Raw genomic sequence first — 25,233 nt, 5'->3', positions numbered from 1 at the left:
CTATTTTTTTTTCAGATTCTAAAATTTAGCAGGTTGCTCTCACTTCTCTGGAAATTGAAATAATTATCTTTCATATTCACTACTTAACGTTTTTCTTGCTTTACCCTATTTATTACTTTGTCTTAAAAATTTTACAAGTGGTATGTATATACAGCACATTTTATTAAAAAGGATTCAAATAGCATAGAAGCATGCAGACAAAAATAGTGAAGTTTATTATATTTTCAGTCTTGTCATCGAGTACCATTGTAAATTTTCTTTCAAGATATCTTTTTAAAAATTGTATAACTCAGCTACATATCAGTTCAAATTTCTCTAAACTGATTTCAGAGTATGAATAATTCAATATTTCTTAGAGTATGAAGAGTTTTAGAAATTTAACACATTATGTAATAAGTTACATTGTCACTTAAAGACAAAAGGTAACAGTGAAGCAATTTATTAGTGGAATTGAGATTGTTGATTAATTACTCTTTTACCAAAGTATTGTATTCTTCTTTAAACATTGTAGTCACTGCATATATGTACATGAAATACTGAAAGAACCCTGGTTATCATACTTATCCTGACCTTTTGAAATAGATTTGGATTCTGGGGTTTGATAATAGTTATTAGTCTCCTAAATTTTTATTAGGTACTTTACCCAATGACTTTGAGATTCCTTTTTGTCCTATGATATTTTTGTTTTTGATTTACTCTGTACCTTAAATATTCAAACTTTTTTTTTTTTCGCTGGGAAAGATTCACCTTGAGCTAACATTTGTTGCCAATCTTCCTCTCTTTCTTTTTCCCCTCCCCAAACACCCACTACGTAGTTGTGTATTCTAGTTGTAAGTCCTTCTAGTTCTTCTGTGTGAGCCGCCACCACAGCATGGCAACTGACAGATGAGTGGTGTGGTTCCATGCCTGGGAACCGAACTTGAGCCACTGCAGCTGAGCATCCCGAAATTTAACTACTAGGCCATCAGGACTGGCCTAAATATTCAAACTTTCTGAAGAAGAATTAGCCTTTCATTTTTCCAAAGCCTTAAAATTGAGCAGAAATTAAGGATTTAGTTTAGTATTTGTGTCAGTCTTAATAGAGACTATCAATGAGAATACAAGTGAGGAAGGGGGAGGTGGTTCTGAGTGTATTTCCTCCTGTAGGAATCCTGAAAACCCAGGGGGGTGGAAATTGGTAGTAGCAATTGTTTTGTAGTCTATCTGGATTAGTTTTCTATTGCTGTGTAACAAATTACAACAAATTTAGTGATTTAAAACAACACCCATTTATTATCTCACAATTTCTGTAGGTCAGAAGTCTGGGTGGACTTGACTGGGTTCTCTCTTCCATGTCTCACAAGACTGAAATTAAGATGTCTGTTGTACTGGGCTTTCATCTAGGGTCCTGGGGAAGAACTCACTTCCAAGCTCATTCCGGTTGTTGGCAGAATTCATTTCCTTCCTTTCAGTTGTAGGACTGAGGTCTCTGTTTTCTCACTGTCAGCTGGGGTCTGCTCTCTGCTTCTAAATGTCTCCCACATTACTTCTCCTGCGACCCCACCATCAGCAAAGCAGCAGTGACATGTTGAGGCCCTCTCTGCTTTGACTCTCTGACTTCTGCCACCAACGAGAGAAACACTCTACTTAAGGGCTTGTGAGGCTAGGTCAGCCGCACTCTATTTTGAGCTCAACTGTGCCGTATAACATAACATAATCACAGGAGAGAGAGCTCATCACATTCACAGGTTTCAGGGATGCAGGTTTGGAATCTGAGGGGGGGCGAGGATGACTTTCGGAATTCTGCCTACCACATCACTTTGAAATTTAGCATCAATCTTCATAGCAAGTCAGGCATAACCAGTGCTAGGTTATATGCTAGGGCGAAGCATATAACTCACATATGAAAGGCCATTAAGAAGGCCTAAATTTTAAAATGAGATTTTTGCTACAAAAGATAAAGTGTGAAACTACTATGTTTCTGTATGGGAAGACTCAGTATTATACAGAATCCATTTCTCTTTCAAACAAATGCATAATTTCAATATAATCCAACTAAAACACCCAGCAAGGTTTTCTTAAATATAGTCCATGGAAAAGAATATACACAAGAATAGCCAAGGAAATTTGGCAAAAAAGAATAGCGGTGGAGGAAGGACTTGTTCTGCCTAATCTCAGAAAGTACTATTTCTCCAAAGCTATAGTAATAAGAACTTGAGTGATGACAGACTAAGAATAAGTAAGTAGATCCATGTATAAATGAGAACTTAGTTCATGATAAACATATTTCAAATGACAAATGGATAGTGCAATAAATGGTGTTGGAGAAAATTGGGTATCTATTTAAAAAAAAAACTAAAGTTGTATCTTTATCTTAATACCCAAAACAGATTATAGAGCTAATCAGTTTTAAAACTACAAAACCAACACAAACAAAAACAGGAGAATATTTTTTCACGATCTTAGAAAGGGGAAGATCATCTTACGTAGAACATAAAATACCACAAGGCTTATAGGACAAAAGCTGATGTATTTTGTCAAGCAAAAGTTAATAAACACCATAAACAAATTTAAAGGAAAAAAGACATGAAATACATGGGAATAAAAGTTTTGTCATGTTTTACAAGATCCTGTCAATCATTAAGGGAAGACAAACAATGCAATAGATAAATGGGCAAAGAATATGAATAGGCTGTTCACACATGCTGAAAAACAAATGGCCAGTAAACATATGCAGAGGATCAACCCCATAGAATGTTTGATTAAAACCAGATGTAGTCTTTCTTTATAGCACTTTTTTTATAATAGCAAGTAACCTAACTGTTCATCAATAGTGGACTTAAGCTTTATCTATACTATGTCATATTATGAAACCAATAAAAATAGTTGTGCGTGCATGTATGTGCACACGCACATACACTTGGAAAGAGCTCCAAGATGTTAAGAGAAGAAAAGTAAAGTGCAGGAAAACATGTTATATCTCACCTGGTTCATATATGTACTCTCTGACAAAAAGATACTGTATCAGAGACATAATGTTCACCTACGTATTTTCCCTCATATTTAGGTTGGGCCCTGGGACGTAATCTGGGTAGTGGATTGTGAGCAAAAGTGACATGTATTATTTGTGAATCAAGGCATTTAGGAGCTATTATGTCACCTCTACAATCTCTCAGCTCCTACATGGCCACATCAGGATGATACAACTACAAAATGGGACAGCCTCTGTTAACCAGGGTCTCCAAGTGACCATGTGGAGCAAGGCCTCCTGCTCCCACTGTTAGATAGGTAACTTAGGTTGGTCTGGAGTTACAAAAGTTACTTTTATGCAGAGTTAGACTTCCTGATGTGCTGGTCACATTTCTTGGTATTTTATGTTTCTGTGGTTTCATTTATTACTAGAAACACTAAAGGAGCCTCTTGTTCCGAAGACCTCTCCTAATACTGCAGGAAGGTGGCAGACTTAGCTCATTTGCTCTTTCTGGTCAGCAGAGTGTTCAGTAAATTCCTTTCCCCAGAAATTATTGCTTAGTGTAGTAGAATCTTAATATTGGTTGGTCCTGCTGGGTCCCAAGGGAAATAATGTTTAAGACAGTGCTGTAATCATGATAAAAAGTGTTCCTTGCTTTGTAGGAAGTAGTTGTTACTTTGTTCCTTTTTGACTCACAAAAATACGTTTATATATTTTATGTAATATCCGTCATATTTTTTCATTGAGAAATCATTCCAAAATGAATCTATTCAGAGTCACCTTCCTGCTCCTAGAAACACTTCTCCTCTTTCCTTTGGAAACTTGCTTCACCTCTTCCAAGCAGCTTCTGCTCTGTGATATTAGGTATTTTTTGGGAGATAGATGCTAGGCAGTTAAGGATGATTGATTGAACTAATTCACTCCCAGTTGATTACCCCCTTCTCACGTGGTCAGAAGTGCAAGAGGGTGAGCCAGGACCTTCCTTCCCACCATGTTAGCCTTCACATGATTCTGCTTAAAGTCCAAGTGTAACAATAACACTTATACTTGCTGACAATTTCTGGTTGCCTATAGCAGTCACGTAGTTGTAGTAAGTAATTTCTATAAAGCTTAACTATTGTGTTTAACTCTAGCCCTGTTGAAGAAGCAAGCTTTGTGATGTTTATTGGATTTGAATGTGCTGGAAGTATCGTTTATTTACTTAAAGTCTACTACAAAAAACTGTCTCCAAAAATCTGAGATTTCCTGAAAAACAAAAGCCACGCAGTTTATAATTGAGAGAGTTAACTAACACAAGGCCAGTGAGTGAATTTACAATTCCATTTTCTTCGTAAACTGAATTCTATCATTTAAATTAACTAAAAATTAACTAAAATTAACGAAAAATATGTTGTTTTCCAATAGTTCACATTTATCACATTCTTTGAAGTGGAAGGACTGCCATTCCTAGAAGATCAAACAGGAGTTTTGTAGCTATCCTCGGATATCTCAGGAAGAACTTTGTGAATTAATGTTAAAGATCTAGGGAAACTTCTTTTTCAGTGAACACAATGAGAGAATTTCAGTCACCTTTTTTGCCAACCTGTCCTGTCACTTAACCATGCTCTTTGTTCCCTGTGATCTCGTGATCATAAAGTATAAACATTTTTTGCCTGCAACTTACTTTGAACATTCAAAATATTTGTAAGATTTTTTCTTGGCAAGATTTATTAAATAGCCTTGTGACATATAATCTATTTTGCTTTTAACCAAGACTGAAAAATTGGTTTTAGTTTTATGATTTCTATTTCCGTAACCTGTGCCTGTTGAGGAAATTAATTTCTCCCTTATGCTTTTTCTTTTCTTGCATCTTCCCTTCTAGACGCATCATACTCACACTGTACTCTCTCAACTTTTCACTTATCTTTCCTCAATTCCCTACAGTTTTACTGGTCCAGAAATATTGAATAAGTTCTCTTCCTTCGCTTTTCTCACAAAGTGGCTTTTCAGAGTGACTTTCTGCAGTTACTCTGGGTGTCTTGCTTCCCCATTGCCCTTTAGACGTGTTTCAATGCAAATCGTTTTTCTGGGGCTTCGCTTTTGGTCCGTCAAATAACAGCTGCTAACATAGAACATAGCTGTTCTAGTATCTCATGTTTTTAATCTGCTAAGAGCTCTCTCGTATCTCTTGTGGATCTAATGAAGTTATCTTAATGCAGTTTCTGACAGTTCTCGGTACTAAGGTTTGAAATGTTTAGTGCCAACCAAATGTGTAAGGAGTGCTTTTATATGAGAAGGGCAATGAAGATCTTGACATAATACAGACACTTTTATAAGAGACAAGTATTGTTCTTAGCTGACTAATGAGCTTAACAATTATAAGTGATTTCATTTACTATTGAAAAAGATTTCTGTTTTGAAGTGTGATTCATTCTGTGTTCCTTGCAGTACATCCAAAACAACATATTGTATAAATTTTGTCCTCAAAATATACTAACTGATTCTGTTGAGCTAACACATTTTTCAATGGCATTTAATTTGTTTTGGTATTCACTTCTTTTATAAATAATAAGAATTATAAAAATGTACAGAAATAAGCAAATGAATTTGTAATACTACATTTGAATAGTAATAAGAGGTGCATCCATGTAAATATGTATCAGTAAAAGAGTGTTAAGTTGCTTAATTCATCTCGTGTCTGTGAATGTAAATACATTGTTGCATATATTTATATTTTGGGGGATAAATTTTTTTCCTTCAGTTGACAGAGAATGGATAAATTTCTGGTACAGAATGTTATTATGGTTAGACTTCATTACTGCCAACATTCTGATGTACTAGGTAACCGTTTAGAAATTAGCCCTAGGTCATTTTTATTCATTGAACAGTTAATTACAGAAATTTTTGATTATTCCTGCTAATTCCACCTTCGTCCATCTCTTTTTATTTCACATTTTCTCTACTTTCTTGTTTATTAAAATTTAAAAGTGGTGAAAAATATTTGTTCATTCTCTTTGGAAACACACCTGAGAATTTATTTGGGGGAAGACAATGAAATTAAGAGAAAATTTATTTCCTATAGAGTCTATTTAATTGTTTTCTTCCTTTCCCGTAAAGAGTTGGATAGTGTAGGCAGTAAAATGTGATAGTTTATAGATTTCACAAAGATGGATGGAGAATATAGTTACAGGGAATGTTAATGAAATGCCTGCAGGATGCTAGTTTCCCCATCCCTTTTAGCAATGCTAGCTTGAATAGTTCCTGCACTGAAGTATAGCAAATAAAATAGAAAATAAACTTATAATACATAACAATTTAGTAAATAATTGAACAGAAATTAATATTTAACATAAGAACAATATCAAATAACATTTGAACAAGTTTGAGTCAGTTTATTGTTTTAGGGAAGAGAAAATAGCATACAGCTTTCTTTTAAAATTTTGCCTTTGGTCTTTACATTAAAAGGCGTTAAAAGTGATCACATCGGTTCACTTTGGAATGATAAGCATTCCTTGCTGGTTTCATTATTTTTTAAAAAAGCTAATACACTTATCCGCATTTAGAAGCTACTATAAATTTTACATATATTTACTAGGCATTTTCTTTGCTAAGTGCAAGGCTTTATTTAGTTAAGTAATTATTAAATATTTGCAGTGTGTTTACACTGTGTTGGGTCTTTACCAACAATATAAAAATTATCTCTGGTCTATATGTGCACTTGGGCCAGGGGTAGGGGTGGGCTGGAATTCTGCCAGACTGATTCTGTAGACACAACTCTCTTCCTGAATCTGACTGGCTTTAGTTTGAGGTAGAAAGGAACATTTCTGTGGCTTTCCAATCCACCTTTCCTAATAATAGAGCCCCACTGTCAAAAAGAAAGAACCTGAAACCCTCAACTAAAAGCTAACGAAATAAAAAACTGAAAGATCTTAACTTCTCATTGGTAAAATGAGACATATATACATAAGGTAGTTATTTTTCTTCCTCCTTTCTTTTTCTGTCCTTTTTTACCCTTTTTTTTTTTTTTTTTTTTACTTCCTCCACTATCATTATACGCTTGAAAGAATACCTTCTCAAACTACAAGCACTATGTGCAATTCTGTTTCTCATCGCTAAATTGTTTCAAGGGCCTCTTCAGCCCAGTTTCTAATGGTTGGTAAAAAAAAAAGACACGTACTAGATAATAACAAAAATTGTGTTACCTCCAAAATATACTGTAATTCAATATTTTCAGTATTTAGTTTGGTCTTCTATTTACTTTGTCAGTACCTTAACTTGGTAGATAAGGCAAAGAATCATGCCCTATTTTTACCTTGTACTATAAAGTCTCAATGTGATCAATGGACATATTTATGTATTGCTGTCCTAGATGAGTTAGCCAGCATCTACGCAGACTTCTTTTCCAAGATTCTTGACTCTTCCTGAGTTTCATTTCTGCTTTAATTATAGAATCTCATGATTTGAAGGAACCCTTTGATGAACATATATTCTGCATATTTATAGCTGAAACCGAGTGGATTTAAAGATGAAAATTTACCCAGATGTAGAAGACAAGATTCTTATTTTTGAAGTATTTAATAATTTAACTATTCAAGATGTATTGTAGTTATTATATATGCCTATACCATGCTTTCTATCTATATTTAATAGTTTTGGGTCCTCAGAAAGATCCTTTATGATAGAGTAGGTAGAATTTTTATTTTATACACAAGGATATTATTACTTAATGAATTGACTATCCTAATAAACAAACAGCAGGTATCAGCACAAAGACTTAAAATCAGTTCTTCTAATTCCAAATTAACTGATTCTGCCACCTCGCCATATTGGCCCCCATGAAGGAAACTACCTGCGAACGTAAGTTAGTACTAAGTCATGTGTTAACACTTGTATTAATGAGTCCTAAAAGAGCAAATGGAAAGGAATAGTCTTTCATGGGATAAAGTGAGTTACAGAGGGCTTTTTATAGAAACTAAATTTTTAATCAGGCGTAGAAGGAAATAGTGGATTTGTATTGGCTGATGAGAGAATTTATGTAGAGAAAACAGCATGAGCTATGAGAAGGTAGCAAGAATATGCAAAATTTGAATGGACGATTATGCAGGAGCAGAGAGGCTGTGTTTGAAAATACCCATCAACGTTTAGATGATAGTAATAAGAAGATTTTGTATTTTAGTCCAAATTATTTTGTTTTCATCTAATATGTGATAGGGAGGCAGTTAAGAATTTAAACAGAGGAGTTATGAAAATGGTGAATATTTTTGAAATGCTAAAGATGTTTTCCACCATTTAATTTATATCATGTTTGTATTTTTTTCATAGATGCCCTTTGTTGGATTGACGAAGTTTTCTTCTATCCTTTTTATTGTTTTGTTTTTTATTATGAATTCATTTGAATTTTGTCATATGCTTTTACAGCATTTATTAAAGTGATCATATGGTTTTTCTTCTTACTGTAAATATGGTGGATTACATTTATGGATTTTTAATATTAAACTGACATTGTATTCTTGGACTAAACCCCACCTGATTATGATGCCCTGTCCTGTAAATATATTGCTAGATTAGATCTACTTATATTTTTACATTTATGTTTATGAGAGAAATTATTTTGTAGTCTTCTTTTCTTGTAATATCTTTTCTGGTTTTGGTCTCAGGGTAAGGCTATCCTCATCAACACAGTGGGGAGATGTTCCCTTATTCTCTATTTTCTAAAACATTTATGTTAGATTGGCATTTTTTTCTTCCTGGAATGTTTAATAGAATTCACCATTGAAACCATCTGGACCTAGAGTTTCTTCTGTGGGAATAATTCAATTTCATGTATATATAGATAGAATTTTTTTGCCAGTTTTGGTAATTTGAGTCTTTTAACGACTTTTTCTGTTTAATCTAAGTAGTTGAATTTATTGGCGTTAAGTGTCTTTATTATCTTTTTTTTTGTCTTTAGGATGTGTATTGATGTTTTCCCTTTCATCCTTGGTATTCATAATTTGTGTCTTCTTTTCCTCTTGATAAGTCTTCCTAATGTTTATCATTTTTTCTGTTGTTTTTCAGATTTCTGTTTCATTGATTTCTGCTCTTTATTATTTCATTTTTCCTCCTTACTTTAGGTTTAACTTGTTCTTCATTTTCCAGCTTCTTAAAGTTGAAACTTTGGTTAATATGTTAGTGCATTAGTTTTTTTTCCCCCTAATAAAAATATTTAAAACTGTAAATTTCCCTCTTATGCATGGCTCTAACTGCACTCCGCAAATTTTGATATATTGTATTTTCAGTATCATTCAATTCAAAATATTTTCTAATATCCCTTGGATTTCTATGAACTGTAGATTAAAGTGTGTTGTTCATTATATAAATATTTGGGGGATTTTCAGATAGCTTTTTGGTTTTTATTTCGAATTCCTTTTTGGTCAGAGAACATACTGTGTATTGTTTTAATCCTTTTAAATTTGTTAGGACTTGTTTTATTCCTCAACGTTTGAGCTTTCATGCTGCATGTGCATTGGAAAGTGCACATATTCTGCTGTTGTTACATGGATCATCATATGAAAGTCATTTAGGTTGAGGTGGTGGATAATTTCTATACCCTTACTGATTTTCTGTCTATTTCGTCTAGCAATTATGGAGAGGAGAAAGTTGAAATCTCCAGTTGTAACTGTGGATCTGCTTATTTTGTCTTTCCGTTCTTACAGTTTTTGCTTCATGTATTTTGAAATTCTGTTCTTAGATGCAAAGACATGTAGAATGTATTATTTCTTCTTAATAATTTTCTTGATGAAATTTCCCTCTTTATCTTTGGTAATGTTCTTTATCTTGAAGTCTACTTTGACTGATATTAATATAACCACTCTGTCTTTCTTATGATTGATATTTGCAAAGCCTATCCTTTCACATCCTCTTATTTTTAACCTGTCTCTGTATATTTCTGATAATTCTGATGATCAAGATTTAAATCTTGTACATCAAATATAATTATTGATAGGTTGCATTTAATTCTAGCATCTTTTTATTTGTTTTCTATTTGTCCCATTTGTTCTTCTATTTCCTCTATTTCTGCCTTCTATTGGATATATTGAGTGTTTTTTAGTATTACATTTTATCTCCACCATTGACTATACTATTTTTTTATTTGGTGTTTGTTCTACAATATTTAGTATATATCTTTAATTTATCACAGCCTGTGTTCAAGCAGTATTACACTACTTAGCATTTAAGAATATCACAAAAGTGTATTTTCATTTCCTTCTCCCATCTTTTGTGCTATTTTTGTCATACACACATTTCACTTTTACGTATGTATTAAGCCCCAATTATACATTGTTGTTATTTTTGCTTACATAGTCAGTTATATTTTATAGAAATTAAAACATGAGAAAACAAAGAAAAAACCCTTTAATTTACCTTCAAATTTACCACTTCTAGTGCTCCTCATTTCTTTGTATAAATCCCAGTTTCCATCAGGTATTATTTTTCTTCAGCCCAAAGAACTTCCTTTGTCATTACCTTCACTGGAGGTCTGCTGGAGAAGAATTCTCTTTGTTTTTGTCTGAGAAATGATTTCCCTTTCATTTTTGAAGGACATTTCACTGATTATGGAATTCTAGGTTGACCTTTTTTTTCCTCTCACTACTTTGAAGATGTTATTTGATTGTGTTGGGCTCCAATTATTTTTGACTGGGAAGTTTTTAATCAATCTAGTACTTGTTACCTTGTCATATAATGTGTCTTTTTTCTGTCTGCTTAAACATGTTTCTCCTTATTACTGGTTTCTAGCACTTTAATTATGATGCACTTTGGTGTGGTTTTCTTTATCTACACATTGGTACAGTTCAGGTTCTTAGATCTATGTGTTTATAGTTTTAGTCAAATTTGAGAAAGTTTTTTTTTTTTTTTTTAAGATTTTATTTTTTCCTTTTTCTCCCCAAAGCCCCCCGGTACATAGTTGTGTACTCTTCGCTGTGGGTTCCTCTAGTTGTGGCATGTGGGACGCTGCCTCAGCGTGGTCCGATGAACGGTGCCATGTCCGCGCCCAGGATTCGAACTGACGAAACACTGGGCCGCCTGCAGCGGAGCGCGCAAACTTAACCACTCGGCCACGGGGCCAGCCCCAAATTTGAGAAAGTTTTGACCACTTTTTCTTCAAATATATTTTCTGTTCTTCCTCTTCTTCTTCTTGGCCTCCAATTACACTATTTTAGACTACTTGATATTTGTCTATAGTTCATTGATTCTCTATTCCTCATTATTTCTTTTTTGTCTCTGTTCTTCAGATAATTTTTATTGCTAGGTTTTCAAATTGACTTGTCTTTGCTTCTGCAGTATGTAATCAGCTTTTAATCCCATTCAACAAATTTTTCATTTCCGATATTGTATTTTTCAATTCTACAAATTCAGCTTAGTTTGTTATAGCTTCTCTCCTTTTTTTCTCATCGTGTTTGTGGTTTCCTTTAAATCTTAAGTCTATTTAGAATAGTTGTTTTAAAGTCTTTGTCTGTCACTTCATATCCTCACTTCTAGATCTGTTTCTATTGATTGATTTTTCTCCTGGTTGTAGATCACTTTTTCCTCTTCTTCATGTGTCTAATATTTGTTTTGAATGCTGGATTTTATGATTTTTATGGTTTTGTATGTCTAGATTTTGCTATCTTCCTTTACAAGTCTTAAATTTAATTTTGTATAAGCAGTTAAGTTACTTGTGGATCTACTTAATTTTTTGAAGGCTTGTTTTTTAGCTTTTTTAGGATGGATCAGAGTAGTCTTTATTCTAGAACTAGTTTAGCTCTACTATTAAGGCTTTACCTTTCTAGTATTTCTACAAAGTGCCCTGTGTGTTCAGTAAGGTCACCCCTATGGCTGATCAGAACTTGAGCATCTCTGCACCCTACACATGTGCAGCTTAGTATTCAGCAGTAGACTGAAGGGTTGTCTGTGAATTTTTCTGCATCTATTTCTCTGCTTAACATCCTCTCTGATACTACCCTCAAATTTCAGCTGTGTCAGCCTCCCCAATTCCAATATCTGTCTCTTCACCTCCGTGAGATCACTTTGCTCTACTTGAATTCTCCCTGCTCTGCAGTCTGGAAAATGTATCCAGGTCAAAAGCCAGGATCACTGTAGGGCTCACCTTGTTTATTTCCCTTCTTCTAAGGATCACAATCTTCTGATGCCTCTTGTCGGATGACCGAAAACATTGTTTTATAGATTTTTTCTAGTTTTCTACTTGTTTAGTGTAGGGAGGGCATTTCCCCACATCATATGTACTCCATCACAGCCAGAAGTGGAAGTCCTTCCATATATTGATTTTGTAAATGTTTATTTAGATGTATATTTATTATAATAGACTTAATATATGAATTCATTTTCATTTTTTTTTAAAAGGTTTTACTTTTCCTTTTTCTCCCAAAGCCCCCCGGTACATAGTTGTGTATGTTTAGTTGTGGGTCCTTCTAGTTGTGGCATGTGGGACACCACCTCAGGGTGGCCCAATGAGCAGTGCCATGTCCGCGCCCAGGAATCGAACTGGCGAAACCCTGGGATGCCGAAGCAGAGCACGTGAACTTAACCACTCAGCCACGGGGCCAGCCCCCTCACTTTCATTTTAAAAATCTAAAAGCAATATAAATATGCAGAATATAAGATACTAGTCACCTCACCTCTCTCATTTCATGTGAGTGAACTGAGTAACCATTTTTAGAAATTTGTTGTACAACCTTCTATTCTCCTTTATATACTTTATACATTTGTATACACATGTGCACCTATATGCAGATATGTATGTATTTTTTTAACATAAATCACACTGTAAGTGCTATTCAGCAGCATACTTTTTCACTTGGTAATACGTCTTAGAGATCTTGCTATTAAAGTGCATATCAGTCTTACTTTATTCTTTTAACGTCAGTCATGTATTCTACAGAATGGTTTTCCTATCATGTATTTAATCACTCTACTTTTCACAGTCAGTAAGGTTTTCCCTTCTGATTTTTTACGCTTATAAACTGTATTTTTATAGTATTGTACAGCAACTCTACAGATGGCGAATATTCTGTAGAAGAAATCACAAAGATGTGTCAAATTGTATACCTGTTTTTAAATTGCCTTCCCAAACAGTTTTTGCATATTTATATTATTCCTAAATAATAAGACCCAGGGCCTTTTGAAGAAATGATTAATTCCAGATCTAGGACAGGAAATAAAAGAGATAGATCTGGAACACCCTATCATAACAGAAAGGAGGGGAGTTAAGAAAAGTTACCGTGGTCATATCAAAAGATACAGGACTCAGTTTGAAGGAACTATCATTGGTCAAAGATAGGACATTTTAGGGTGAAAAAAGACTGCTATGATTGAAAAACATCAAGTATGTTCAAAAGCCAAGAATCATAAGGATACAGACCAAACCAAACCAAACCAAACTAAAAACCACATTGGCTACCTTTGGAGGGAGCTAGGGGATAAAATCATTATTCTGAGTACTGGTGAATAAATGAATCATGTATTTAGCCTACTCTTCCGGTACAAATCTTATTTCAAAGTAACCAAATAATTGAGAGGAATTTCTTTATAGAAGTCTATTAATAAGTGAAGAAGGATTAACCGAATCAGGCTACCACAAGTTTGCAACCTTTATTTTTTTTTATTTATTTTTTTAAAGATTGGCGCCTGAGCTAACATGTGTTGCCAGTCTTTTTTTTTGCCTCCTTCTCTCCAACGCCCCCCAGTACATAGTTGTATATTCTACTTGTAGGTCCCTCTGGTTCTGCTATGTGGGATGCCACCTCAACATGGCTTGATGAGTGGTATTATGTCCACGACCAGCATCCGAACCAGCGAAACCCTGGGCCGCTGAAGCAGAGTGAGCGAACTTAACCACTCAGCCATGGGGCTGGCCTCTGCAACCTTTATTAATTGGGAAATAATATCTCTAGAAAATGATCATCAATGGCTACTGATATCCTCAGATAAAAGATGGATAGGAAACATTACAATAAATGGATCCAGCTGCATTGAACTCACTGATCAAACTTAATATTGCAGAAAGAGAGACAACCAGTTGTTATATGACAACTGATAGAATGCAAGAGGAAATACACAGCTTTTCAAAAATTGAACCTGTTCAAGGTTCTCGATCTAACTATCACTTTATAGGACATACAGAGTGAGAAGAATTTAGTAAATGACATCTCAGGGATGCTATCAGCCAAATGCAGAATTCTGGAAATTCTACAAGATAAACAATCCAGTTTCTTCAATAAGTAACAGTCAAATAAAAAGGACGAGAAGCTGTTAGAGATTAAAAGAGAAAGGTAGGCAATATCAACCAAATGTAACATGTAGACCTTGTTTGGATCCTGATTTGAACAAACCAATTGTAAGAAGACATTGGAATAATCAGAGAAGTTTGAACAATCACTGGATTTTAGATGATATTAAGGAATTGTTAATATTTATGTGTGATTAGTGTTGTGTTCATGTTAAAAATAGCTCTTATCGGGCTGGCCTGGTGGCGTAGTGGTTAAGTTCACACACCCCACTTTGGTGGCCCAGGTTTGCAGGTTCAGATCCCAGGCACAACCTGCATACTGCTCATCAAGCCACGCTGTGGCAGCATCCCACATACAAAATAGAGGAAGATTGACACAGATGTTAGCTCAGCGGCAGTCTTCTTCAAGCAAAAAGAGGAAGATTGGCAACAGATGTTAGCTCAGGGTCAATCTTCCTCACCAAAAAAAAAGATAGATAGATAGATAGTTCTTATGTCTTAGAAGCAAAACTACTTTCTAGCGAAATGATATAAGCTCTGCACTTGTTTTTTTTTGTTTTTTTTTTTGAGGAAGATTAGCTCTGAGCTAACATCTGCTGCCAATCCTCCTCTTTTTGCTGAGGATGACTGGCCCTGAGTTAACATCTGTGCCCATCTTCTTATACTTTATATGTGGGATGCCTACCACAGCATGGCTTGACAAGTGGTGCCATGTCTGTACCCAGGATCCAAAACGGCGAACCACTGCCCCACTGAGCTGGCCCTGCACTTGGTTTTGAATAATCCTGTGAGGAGTTAAAGGGGGAGGTCTAGTGACAATTACCTCTCTTGGATGATGAGTACATTGGATTTATTATAGTATTCTTTTCTATGTTTAAGCCTGTGACATTTTCCATCATGAATTTTTTAAATTAAAAAATAAATTTAGCTTTAACAAACCAGGTGGAGAGAATTTCATAAATCATCAGGATAAGTGACGAGCTTTCAGAATTTTCATCCCAAACATTTGAAGGGTACGTATATACATATATACCTGTGGGAATGTTATAGAGTTCATTCAGCATAAATACTACAGTTGATTTGGACCCAACGTGCACTTATCTTGAAATTAGCATGAATCTAATAGTTTTCATCATAAGACATTCTCGTGTTTATCAACACCCTGGAGAAATATTTGAGGTAAATCTAACGCTGTTTGTTCATTCTATCGTATGTGTCTCTCACCAAAATCCTAATATTTGTTTTTCAGGTACAGCAGGTACAGACTGTGCAGCAGGTACAACATGTCTATCCAGCTCAGGTGCAGTATGTGGAAGGAAGTGATACTGTCTATACCAACGGAGCAATGTAAGTTTAGGAGTGGGAGTCTTTCTAATTCTCCCACCCACAAAAAAATAGTGTACTTTCTGACAAATCCTCCTATTCTCAAATTGTTTCCTTGTCACAATAATTTTTTGCTAGAACAGAGTTATTAAAATTAAGCTGATGTTTAGAGCTTTGTCTGTATTTTTAAGGATCTTTGCTCATTCTTCTCTCACTTAACCCCAGTGGAATACTTTAAACTATTAACATTGCTTTGCTCTGACCTTTAATCGTTTTCAGTAGGTTGAGAAAAATATATATCCCTTGTTAGTGGTTTCTGTATTTTAATAATACCTAATAAAACCTATACTTTTTGTTTGTATAAATAAGGTGAATTTGTGTGTATATATTTGTCTGAAAACTAATATAAAACTAGTACATTAGGAGTTTTGATGGGTTTTTCTTTGCATTTATTAAAGAGGTGCTTACTCTACATAAAAGTACCTGATACTTAATAAATCTTATTTTCCTAGCTGATCTTTTTCCCCCTGCATCTCATCTCCTTTGCATCGACAATAATATAAATTTGTAAATTTATTTCATCTGGGTTTTTCAGCCACTTTAGATTAAGATTCAAGATGTTATGATAAGTAAAAGGACTGAGAACTATTACAAGTCACCAGGACTGTTCTCATTTACCACTTGGGTTTTTGTTTGCAGCCTGTTGGATCTCTGGGTTTACCTGAAATGAATTCAAATTCTCTCAGTGACTCTTTTGCCCATCTCCCTTCAATGTTGGTGTGCCCCAGGTTGATAACCTCTGCTTTCTTTATTCTTAGTGCACCTTTTGTTTCCTTGGGTGATTTCATAGATTCCTATGACATCAACCTGTAAGCTCCACGAGGACAGGGACTTCTGTTTCTTTCTCTACTGCAATAAATCCAACACCAGAAGAGTGCACGGTACATAGAAAGAGCCCAGTTTTTGCTACCTATTATTCTAACTAGATAACTTTAGAATCCTGGCTTAAACATAGATTAGTTTTATAATCATGGTCAAGGTACTTAACCCTGAGCTTTTTTTTATTCTTTCCTGGGAACTAGGAGAATAACTAACCTCACCCTTATTAGGTTGTTGTGAGGATTTGAGGAAGTATATTTAAAGCGACTAGCACAGGGCCTGGTATACAATGGAAGATGCGAAAGTGAAAGCTCTTCATTTACCCTGACTCTTCTCTCTTTTCTCATTGCTTTTGGACATTGAATCTCTCTACTTCACACTGCCTTAAAACCTCTATTACCTGTAAAATAAAACTCAACTCTCCACCTTGGTATTCTCCCCATTCCTACCTCTCTAGCTTCATCTTCCACCTGTTGTAGGAACGAACAACTTTGTGCATGTGTCCCCGAATGTTCCCTTTCATGCCTCTCTATTTTTGGACATGTGGTTTGTTTTCTCTGCTGGAATATCATTATTCTCTGCCTTCTCTCTCTTCTTCCCAGCCCCCTACACCCAGTCTAGTGTGATCTTTATATACTGACACTTCACCCCCTTCTTTGTGATGTGGACCCTGACTCTGCTCTGAAGTTAACTTATTGCTCCTCTGTGGGGTAAGGACAGAGTAAGGACAGCGCTCTCCCCTGACTTTGCCTTTCAGCATGCTGCTGTGTTTTAGATTTATTGTCCTAGGAAGAACTCTTTCTGAATGGGAACCGTTGTCGTTTTGTTGTTTTATTTACATCTATTTAAGTGATTGGCACATAATAAAAGGTCAATAAATATCCGTTACTCTAGTGAATCTATAACTCTTTACATATTTTAGACATACTCTGAGCATTTTTTACCTGTTTGTCACGTAGGGCCTCCTGGAGCCTGCTTTTGAGTTCTCTACCACAAACCCAAATTACTGTTGGCATTTATACCAAATAAAAAGAGATGCCTGCCACTTGGACCTTTATGCTATCAGGGAAAATAAATGAGTTCTGGACACTGCTAGAGGTTACTCAATTGTATTGTCATTTTATACTTGTCCGTGGTATATTTGTCACAAGAACCTCAGAGTAAAGTCATTGTATACTCTCCTTTGTTCAAGCATGTACCATGTCCTACCTAACTTTGTTCTCCTAGTTCAAAGGCATCCTGGGTAAAGGCGTGCTATACCCCCGCTAGAGGACTGAGTTATCACTCTGCTGTCTATTTCCATAGCATTTCATCTTGCATTTATTACAGCATTTATCAGCTAAGAATCCAAGAAAATCTGACAAATAGAGGTTTAAACAGATTAGGGCTTTTATTTTTGTTAGGTAATAAGAAGTCCAGAGGTAGCATATTATGCAAATCACTAGCACTATGTGGTGCAAATATAGAATAAGCCTTATTGGAGAAAATCTTACAAGCTGGCGTATAGCAGAGGGAGCATAGCTAGACTGGAGGCACCATGGAAATTGTGTGTATATATACACACACACACACACGCACACACATATATGTGGAGATATATGCACAGAAAGTTCAAATATATTGAAATATATGTGGAAATTCCTGATTCGTTTAGGAGACACTTCACTTGTCTCTTGCACAGTTCAAAGGTGAATATTTCCAGGGATTTTTTTAATGCTTTTTTTTGGAAAGAGGAAAACATGCATTAGAAATGTAATTATCTAATTTCTACAACACTGAACTGCTAGGAGTAAGTTTTTAAAGATTGTTGCTCTACATAAATAAACTGTTTGAAATTCAAGTACAAAAACACCTGAAATAAGATACGTTGTCTTTTGGGCCGTGATAAAGTGCACTGTAGCAGTGCCATTTGCCACGGACCCAACTGCAGCCCTTCTGTGTGTGCATCTCCTTCTGAGTTCTTTTGCTGTTGTTACACACACAGGCCTTTCTGTCTGCTCCTTAAAAAAGCCAGGCTTCCAAAGCATTGTTGAACACTGAGGATTCTACTGTTAACGTGGATGTTTGATGAGTTGTATTTTAAATATCAAAGATTATTAAATAAAGATAATGTTTGCTTTTTTTTTAAAAAAAAAAAGCCTATTCTTCCACCTTTCCTCTTCTTGCTGTCTGCAATATATACATATATACATACATACATGCATGCATGCAGAGGCTTTCCCAGAAACTCCCAGCTCCCTTTTGCTTTCATCTCCTCAGCTATAACTGTGTCACATAGTAGTGATGAGCTGTAGGGGAATCTGGGAATGCAAGTTTGTAGCTTTCGTGCCTGTTTAGTAGAAGGCATCAAGGGAAAAGGACAGTTGGAATGGGTGTTGAAAGAGTTAACTATACAGTATCTATCACAATCAGTTATCATTGGTCCCAGGTATGGTGGAGAGATGTGAAAGAAAAACAACCTGCTTCTCTTTTTCCATCTATAAAATGAAGATAGTTGGCTTATCAAAAATGCTTTGTATAGCATCTGAGAAATAGTAAACACTCAATAAACATTAGTTGTTGCTGTAAAATTACGTGCTATTAGTTCTTTATTTTACGTTTTTCTTCCCTATTTATGATTCTAAATTATGCCTATTGCCTGGTGCATTTCTAAACTCCCCCATCGCTCACCTTAGGGTCCTCCACATAATAAATATATGTGTGATCAGTGAATTAATTCGTTCACAAAACCTTAGAAAAACAACATCTCTAAAGTTCACTCTCTAAAATTATAGGCCCATTTAAGTACAGGAATGATTCAAAGTAAATGTGTAGTGCCAACATATATTTTCTATGGCCTACTAGCCCCAGTTGGTTAGATCATGACTAATGAGGTCTAGGTCATGAGTTCATTTTCTACAAAGTCCAATTAGCTTTGATCTGGTCTCTGTGGGCCCAGATTGTATCCTCAACTCCAGCCAATCATGTCACAGATATGCACCCTTGGTCAAGAGAAAGAAGATGCATTTTTAAAAATCTTTCACTACTATCAAGTGTAATTTTTGGCTAAAGATTCTATAGCATCATTTTCATATTTACTGAAGAAACACTGTGTTGCCATGAATGATACTCAAAATTTTAGTAGCTAGAGGACTATGAATATGTTTCTCAAATATAACCAAAAAAATTTTTTTAGCATAAGCCATTCCAATCTTTCTGTAGTTTTGTAGTGCTGACATTTGACAATATACAATTTTTATCTCTAATGTTCAGTTTAGGGTCTTTATATTCTCTCTTTTTATTTGCTACACGTCCATGTGTGGTAGGAAAGAGTATTCCATATTCTTCTATTCCTTTATATTGAACTAATAGCCAGCTAGTGTTTGATCCCAGACTTGGATCACAGTCAGATTCCCACTTCTGTGTGGTAATAAATGCTTTTTGTTAATGATACTCCCAGAAGATAGTGATGCTGATCTTTATCATGAACTTTCAAGCACCTAATACATGGCCATACAACCTGAATCCCCTGTCACAGCATCCCCGTGCTTTGTAGACATAATGCATGGATTCTCACTCAAGAGGTGATGATAGCCCTCACAGAGATGTGTCGTCACTTATGAAAAAGTGTAATCATTATAATTTGATGATACTAAGTGTTTACCTGATTCTTGCTGTGGATATGAACAATTACTGCCAGCATAACAGGCTTTACAGTGTGAGTTAGTGAGTGAGCATATATTTCAATTGAACAATTCAGACTGCTTTACGGTGCTGGATGTTGGAGTAGAATAGCCTTTTACTCAAGAGAGAAGATAACTTAATTCACTTTTGCTCCTGTTTATTTCATCATTGCATCTATAGTCACCCAGGCTATACCATCTGTACATTTCCTTGCTATAGTTTTCCCAAAAAGATGTTTTCAAAGGCTGGATCATATTCTTATCCATTTCTGCAGATTCTTACAATTTATCGTCTCTAATTATTTAGAATACTGTAATTAAACCCACTGGGAAACATTGCATACCATGTAGAGAGAGTCCAATTCACTTGAAATTTCTTGAGGTAGCTAAGAAATCAGGTTTTTTAGTAAAATGATTTTGTTCTTTCCCTCACTACTTTTTTAACTCATACTTCCCCCACTCACTCCTCCATCATGTTAGCCAAAGTGGAAATAAAGACTTCATACTATATCATGGCCAAATTAAGAAGTCTTTAAAAAATTTTTATTTTAAAGTATTTTCTTATATCAGCCACTCTTTGAAACTTATCCACTGTTTAGAGATGATGAATGTTTTAGAATGCCCAAGTGTTCTTTGTATGGTTACCTGTTGTGATAAGACTTGACCGGTAGAAAGCCTTCTCATAATCTTCCTGTTTAGATTATAGATTGCTTATCAACCCTGATACAGAATTTATCAAACTGTGTTTCACAAAATGTTAGTTCTGTAAAAGAGTTCTGTGGTTACACAAGCAGGGAGACACTGCATGAAGACTCTTCTTTTGAGGACTTTAAATTTCTATTATTAGTCCTTTAAAGACTCTGAGTGGTCCTATAGGAAAGAAACACAGTGTTTTAAAACCTGAATCACAGAACTCTTTTATCTGAATAATGTCTAATAACATCACATAGTATACTTTGGGAAGTGGTACATTATTAATATATTGACATTGAATAGATTTTTTCAAAATCCATGAGCATTTGTACAGGACTCATATTTTTTAAATAGTCATTTCTTGAAAGTCTTATACTTAGTGCATTTTCTGAAGCCATCCAATTGTTTTTTTTCAAACACTTTAAAAATGATTAATAAGCAACCTTAAAAGCCATTCTCTTCCTTTTTTGTGTTTTAGTGAAATAGTGAGTTTTAGGATTTGCAGATAACATTATGCTTTCTTGTCATCATTCAGATGTTCTCAACTTAGAAGAAATGGTTGTATGGAATTTCTGTAACTGAGATGGAAAGGATGCTTCATTTATGCTCCTACTGTTATACACACTGTTATAGGAGCTGGTTTGTGAATCCACTTGTCATTTGGATTTCAGGAATTATATGGCTAATTACTTAGGAAGCTCTTAGAGAGAGAACTGCCCTTTTGTGGAAAAAAGCACTGAGATCTCACTACAATTAGAGAAGAGCCCATTTCGTTAATCACGTAACAATTCCCATCTCTCCAAAAATGGAAGACTTTCAAATATGGCTTCTCAGAATGTCATGGTTTAGAAGGTTATGGAGATCATTTATTCCAATCCTTCCATTTTACAGATGAGTAAACTGAGGCCCAGAGTAAACTGAGGCAATAATTTGCCTGGCTAGTTAGTGTCTAGAGTTAATATTTTCTGACCCTTGATGTACAGTCCTTTCCAGTGATTTGCAGATGATGATATTTTGATCTTGAGTTATTTTGGGCATTAGGGGGAAAGCGTCGACCAGTTACAAAAAAATTTTTTTAGTAAGTGTATACGTTGTATTATTGTATATCTTACTGTAGATAGATAATTAAACATGAGTTTTTTGTTTTTTTTTTTTATGGCTGATGACTCTTTAAGTATTTAAGACTTGCCCCCAAGAGAATCCTCCAAGGCCCCAGACTGCTTTCAGGTCAGTAGTGTGCCTGACTTTGTGTATGGGACACCCCACCGGTTTGCCTGGATTTAGTAGCCTGTTTGGCCTCAACAACATACATACCTGCTTTAGCTACTTTTGTCCATTTTGGAAAGTCCCCCGGACAGTATATCCATCTCTAAGACGTGCCTAGTTTCTCTGTTCCTCTTCATAGTAAAACTTTTTAGGATTGACCATATGTTCTTCAGCCTCTTCCAAGCTGGCTTTCCCATCCACATTAAAATGAAATTGCTCGTATGAGAGTCATTGGTGATCTCCAATTGTTAAATCTAATAGACATTCTTGTAGATTAAATTTTCTTAATCTCTAACAGTACTCTATCCTTGAATCACTATCTTCTTTTTGGCTTTTCTGACTATATTCTTCTGTTTCTTCCTATCTTATTGGATCCTCCTCAATCTTATTATTGGCCAAATAATTTTTCCATGGCCTAAGCTTTGTGTACATTTCCCTTCTGTTCTCTAATAGAGACCACATTTCTTGCACGACACTTATTACTATCATTCTTGTAACTGTCTATTTTTAACTTATCTAACATGTCTTTCCTCCACTAGAATGTAAGTTTCCTGTGGACGGGTACCTTGTTTGCTTCCTCCCCATTCTCTCTCTACTGCCTAACTGTCATTTATGATAGATTGCTCAATCATGTTTGTTGAATGAATTCAATAGAGAAAAACATTCGATGATGGGTGAGACAGGAACATGCTACTTGGTAGTTTTAAATACACAGGGAAAAATGAATAGAATGGACTGAGGTGCCGCTAACATACTATTAACACCGTTTTTTTTTTTTTTTTCCAGTACAAAGCTTTTTTGGGCTTACGCCTGTGTATATGGGTGCTCAGTTTTGTTTTTTGTTTTTTGGGTTATTTTAGTATACAATACAGTATTATTAACTATAGTGACTGTACTGTACATTAAATCTCCAGAACTTATTCATCTTACAACTGAAAGTTTGTACCCTTTGACCAACATCTCTCCATTTCTCTGGCTCCCCAGCCCCTGGCAACCACCATTCTACTCTTTGTTCCTATGAGTTTGATTTTTCATATACCACATTTAAGTGAGATCATATAATACTTCTCTTTCTCCATCTGACTTGTTTCACTTAGTATAATGCCCTTAGGTTCATCCATCTTGTTGCAAATGGCTGAATGATAGTCCATTGTGTATACACATACACACACACATATATATACATACATGCCACATTTTCTTTATCCATGCATCTGTTGATGGACACTTAGGTTGTTTCCACGTCTTGGCTATTATGAATAATGCTGCAATGAACATGGGAGTGCAGATAACCCTTTGAGATACTGACTTTATTTCCTTCAGATATAGACCCAGAAGTAGGATTGCTGGATTATATGGTAGTTCTAAAACAGACACATAGACCAATGGAACAGAATAGAGAATCCAGAAATAAACTCATGCATGTATGGTCAACTAATCTTTGACAAGGGCACCAAGAATACACAATGGGGAAAGGATAGTCTCTTCAATAACTGATGTCAGAAAAACTGGATATCCACATGCAAAAGAATGAAATTGGACCCCTATCTTATACCACTGACCAAAAAATTAACTTGAAATAGATTAAAGACTTAAATGTAAGACCTGAAACCATAAAACTCCTGGAAGAAAACAGCAGGTAAGCTCCTTGTGATATCAGTCATGGCGATGATGTTTTTGGATATGACAGCAAAAGCACACACAATAAAAGCAAAAATAAACAAGTAGGACTATATCAAACTAAAAAGCTTCTTCATGGCAAAGGAAACCATCAACAAAATGAAAAGGCAACCTACGGAGTAGGACAAAATATTTGCGTACCATATATCTGATAAGGAGTTAATATCCAAAATATATAAGGAACTCACACAATTCAATTGCAGAAAGGCAGATAATTTGATTAAAAAATGGGCAAAAGACCTGAATAGACATTTTTCTGAAGAAGATATACAAATGGCCCATGGGTACATGAAAAGGTGCTCAATATCACTAATCATCAGGGGAATGCAAATTAAAACCACAATGAGATATCACCTCACACCTGTTAGGATGGCTATTACCAACAAGTTGTTGGTGAGGATATGGAGGAAAAGGACCCCTTGTGCACTCTTGGTGCATTGTAAATTGGTACAGCCATTATGGAAAACAGTATGGAGGTTCCTCAAAAAAATAAAAATAGAACTACCATGTAATCCAGCTCAGTTTTTCTTCTTTATAAATTAGATCAGTGACTCGGGATCAAAATCTACGATCCATTTCTGCCAAAATTATTTAAGCTCATAAGTTCATGACTTCTGTTGTCAGGGCAAATGACCTGTATATGTACTTATTATGTGCACCTTTTTGGTGTGCTTCAAAAACTGTTATGGCAAAGGAAATTTTGATAATGTGCTCATGGAGAGAATAGAACTCCTCTATAACGGTAGACTTTGACTTTTTTAAAAACTCAAATAGACTAAAACAACTAATAGTTGTGAAACAGCACTTTTTTTCCTTCATCCCTGTGAAAGTTGGGCTTCACATTTTTAGTATCTTCCAGTACAGTGGTTCTCAAAGTGTGTTCAGACCAGCAGCATTGACATCACCTGAGAACTTGTTAGAAATGCCTTCTTTTGGTCCCCAGCCCAGTTCTACTGAATCAGGAACTTTGGAGAGGGGGGTGTCCAACAATCTGTGTTTTAACAAGCCCTCCAAGTAATTTTGATGAACACTAAAGCATGAAAACTACATTTCTTTTCTTTCTTTCTTTCTTTCTTTTTTAAGAATCTAGCCTTTCGTTTTTTTACAGGGGAATCTCACCCTAAGTTAACATCTGCTGCCAATCTTCCTCCTCTTTTTTTCTTTTTTCTACCCCAAAGCCCCAGCACACAGTTGTGTATAGTTGTAAGTTCTTCTGGCTCTTCCACACAAGCCACCACCATAGCATGGCCACTGACAGATGAGTGGTGTGGTTCTGTGCCTGGGAACCGAACCTGGGCCACTGAAGTGAAACGCACCAAACTTTAACCACTAGGCCATCAGGGCTGGCTGGAGAACTACATTTCTTTATTATAGGAATAAAAATTCAAAGTGTAAATGTCCAGATATCTTTATAGTAATGATAGATATAGGATGATATAAATTTAAAGTTATGATTCCAATACTCTATACATTGTCAACATATATAGTAATGAAAATAACTACATATGAGTGAGAAAGCTCAATTAGTTATTGCA

General features: G+C 35.3%; 1 protein-coding gene across 12 annotated transcripts in view; it reads left to right on the top strand.

Moving 5' to 3' along the window:
- Positions 1-25,233, top strand: part of RFX3 (regulatory factor X3) — a 263,742-nt gene that overhangs the window by 133,916 nt on the left and 104,593 nt on the right. For 11 of the 12 annotated variants that reach the window (XM_044756503.2, XM_014827698.3, XM_014827700.3 and 8 more), the window contains one exon: positions 15,445-15,542. In XM_044756503.2, coding sequence (XP_044612438.1) covers positions 15,445-15,542 — 98 coding nt within the window. Of the gene's footprint in view, positions 1-15,444; positions 15,543-21,927; positions 21,980-25,233 lie in introns of all 12 variants that reach the window. The other variant, XM_070496001.1, reaches the window with a different exon arrangement.

Source organism: Equus asinus, chromosome 23 (genome assembly GCF_041296235.1).
Source record: "Equus asinus isolate D_3611 breed Donkey chromosome 23, EquAss-T2T_v2, whole genome shotgun sequence".
Taxonomy (NCBI): Eukaryota; Metazoa; Chordata; class Mammalia; order Perissodactyla; family Equidae; genus Equus; species Equus asinus.
This window is presented reverse-complemented; position numbering and strand designations above follow the sequence as displayed.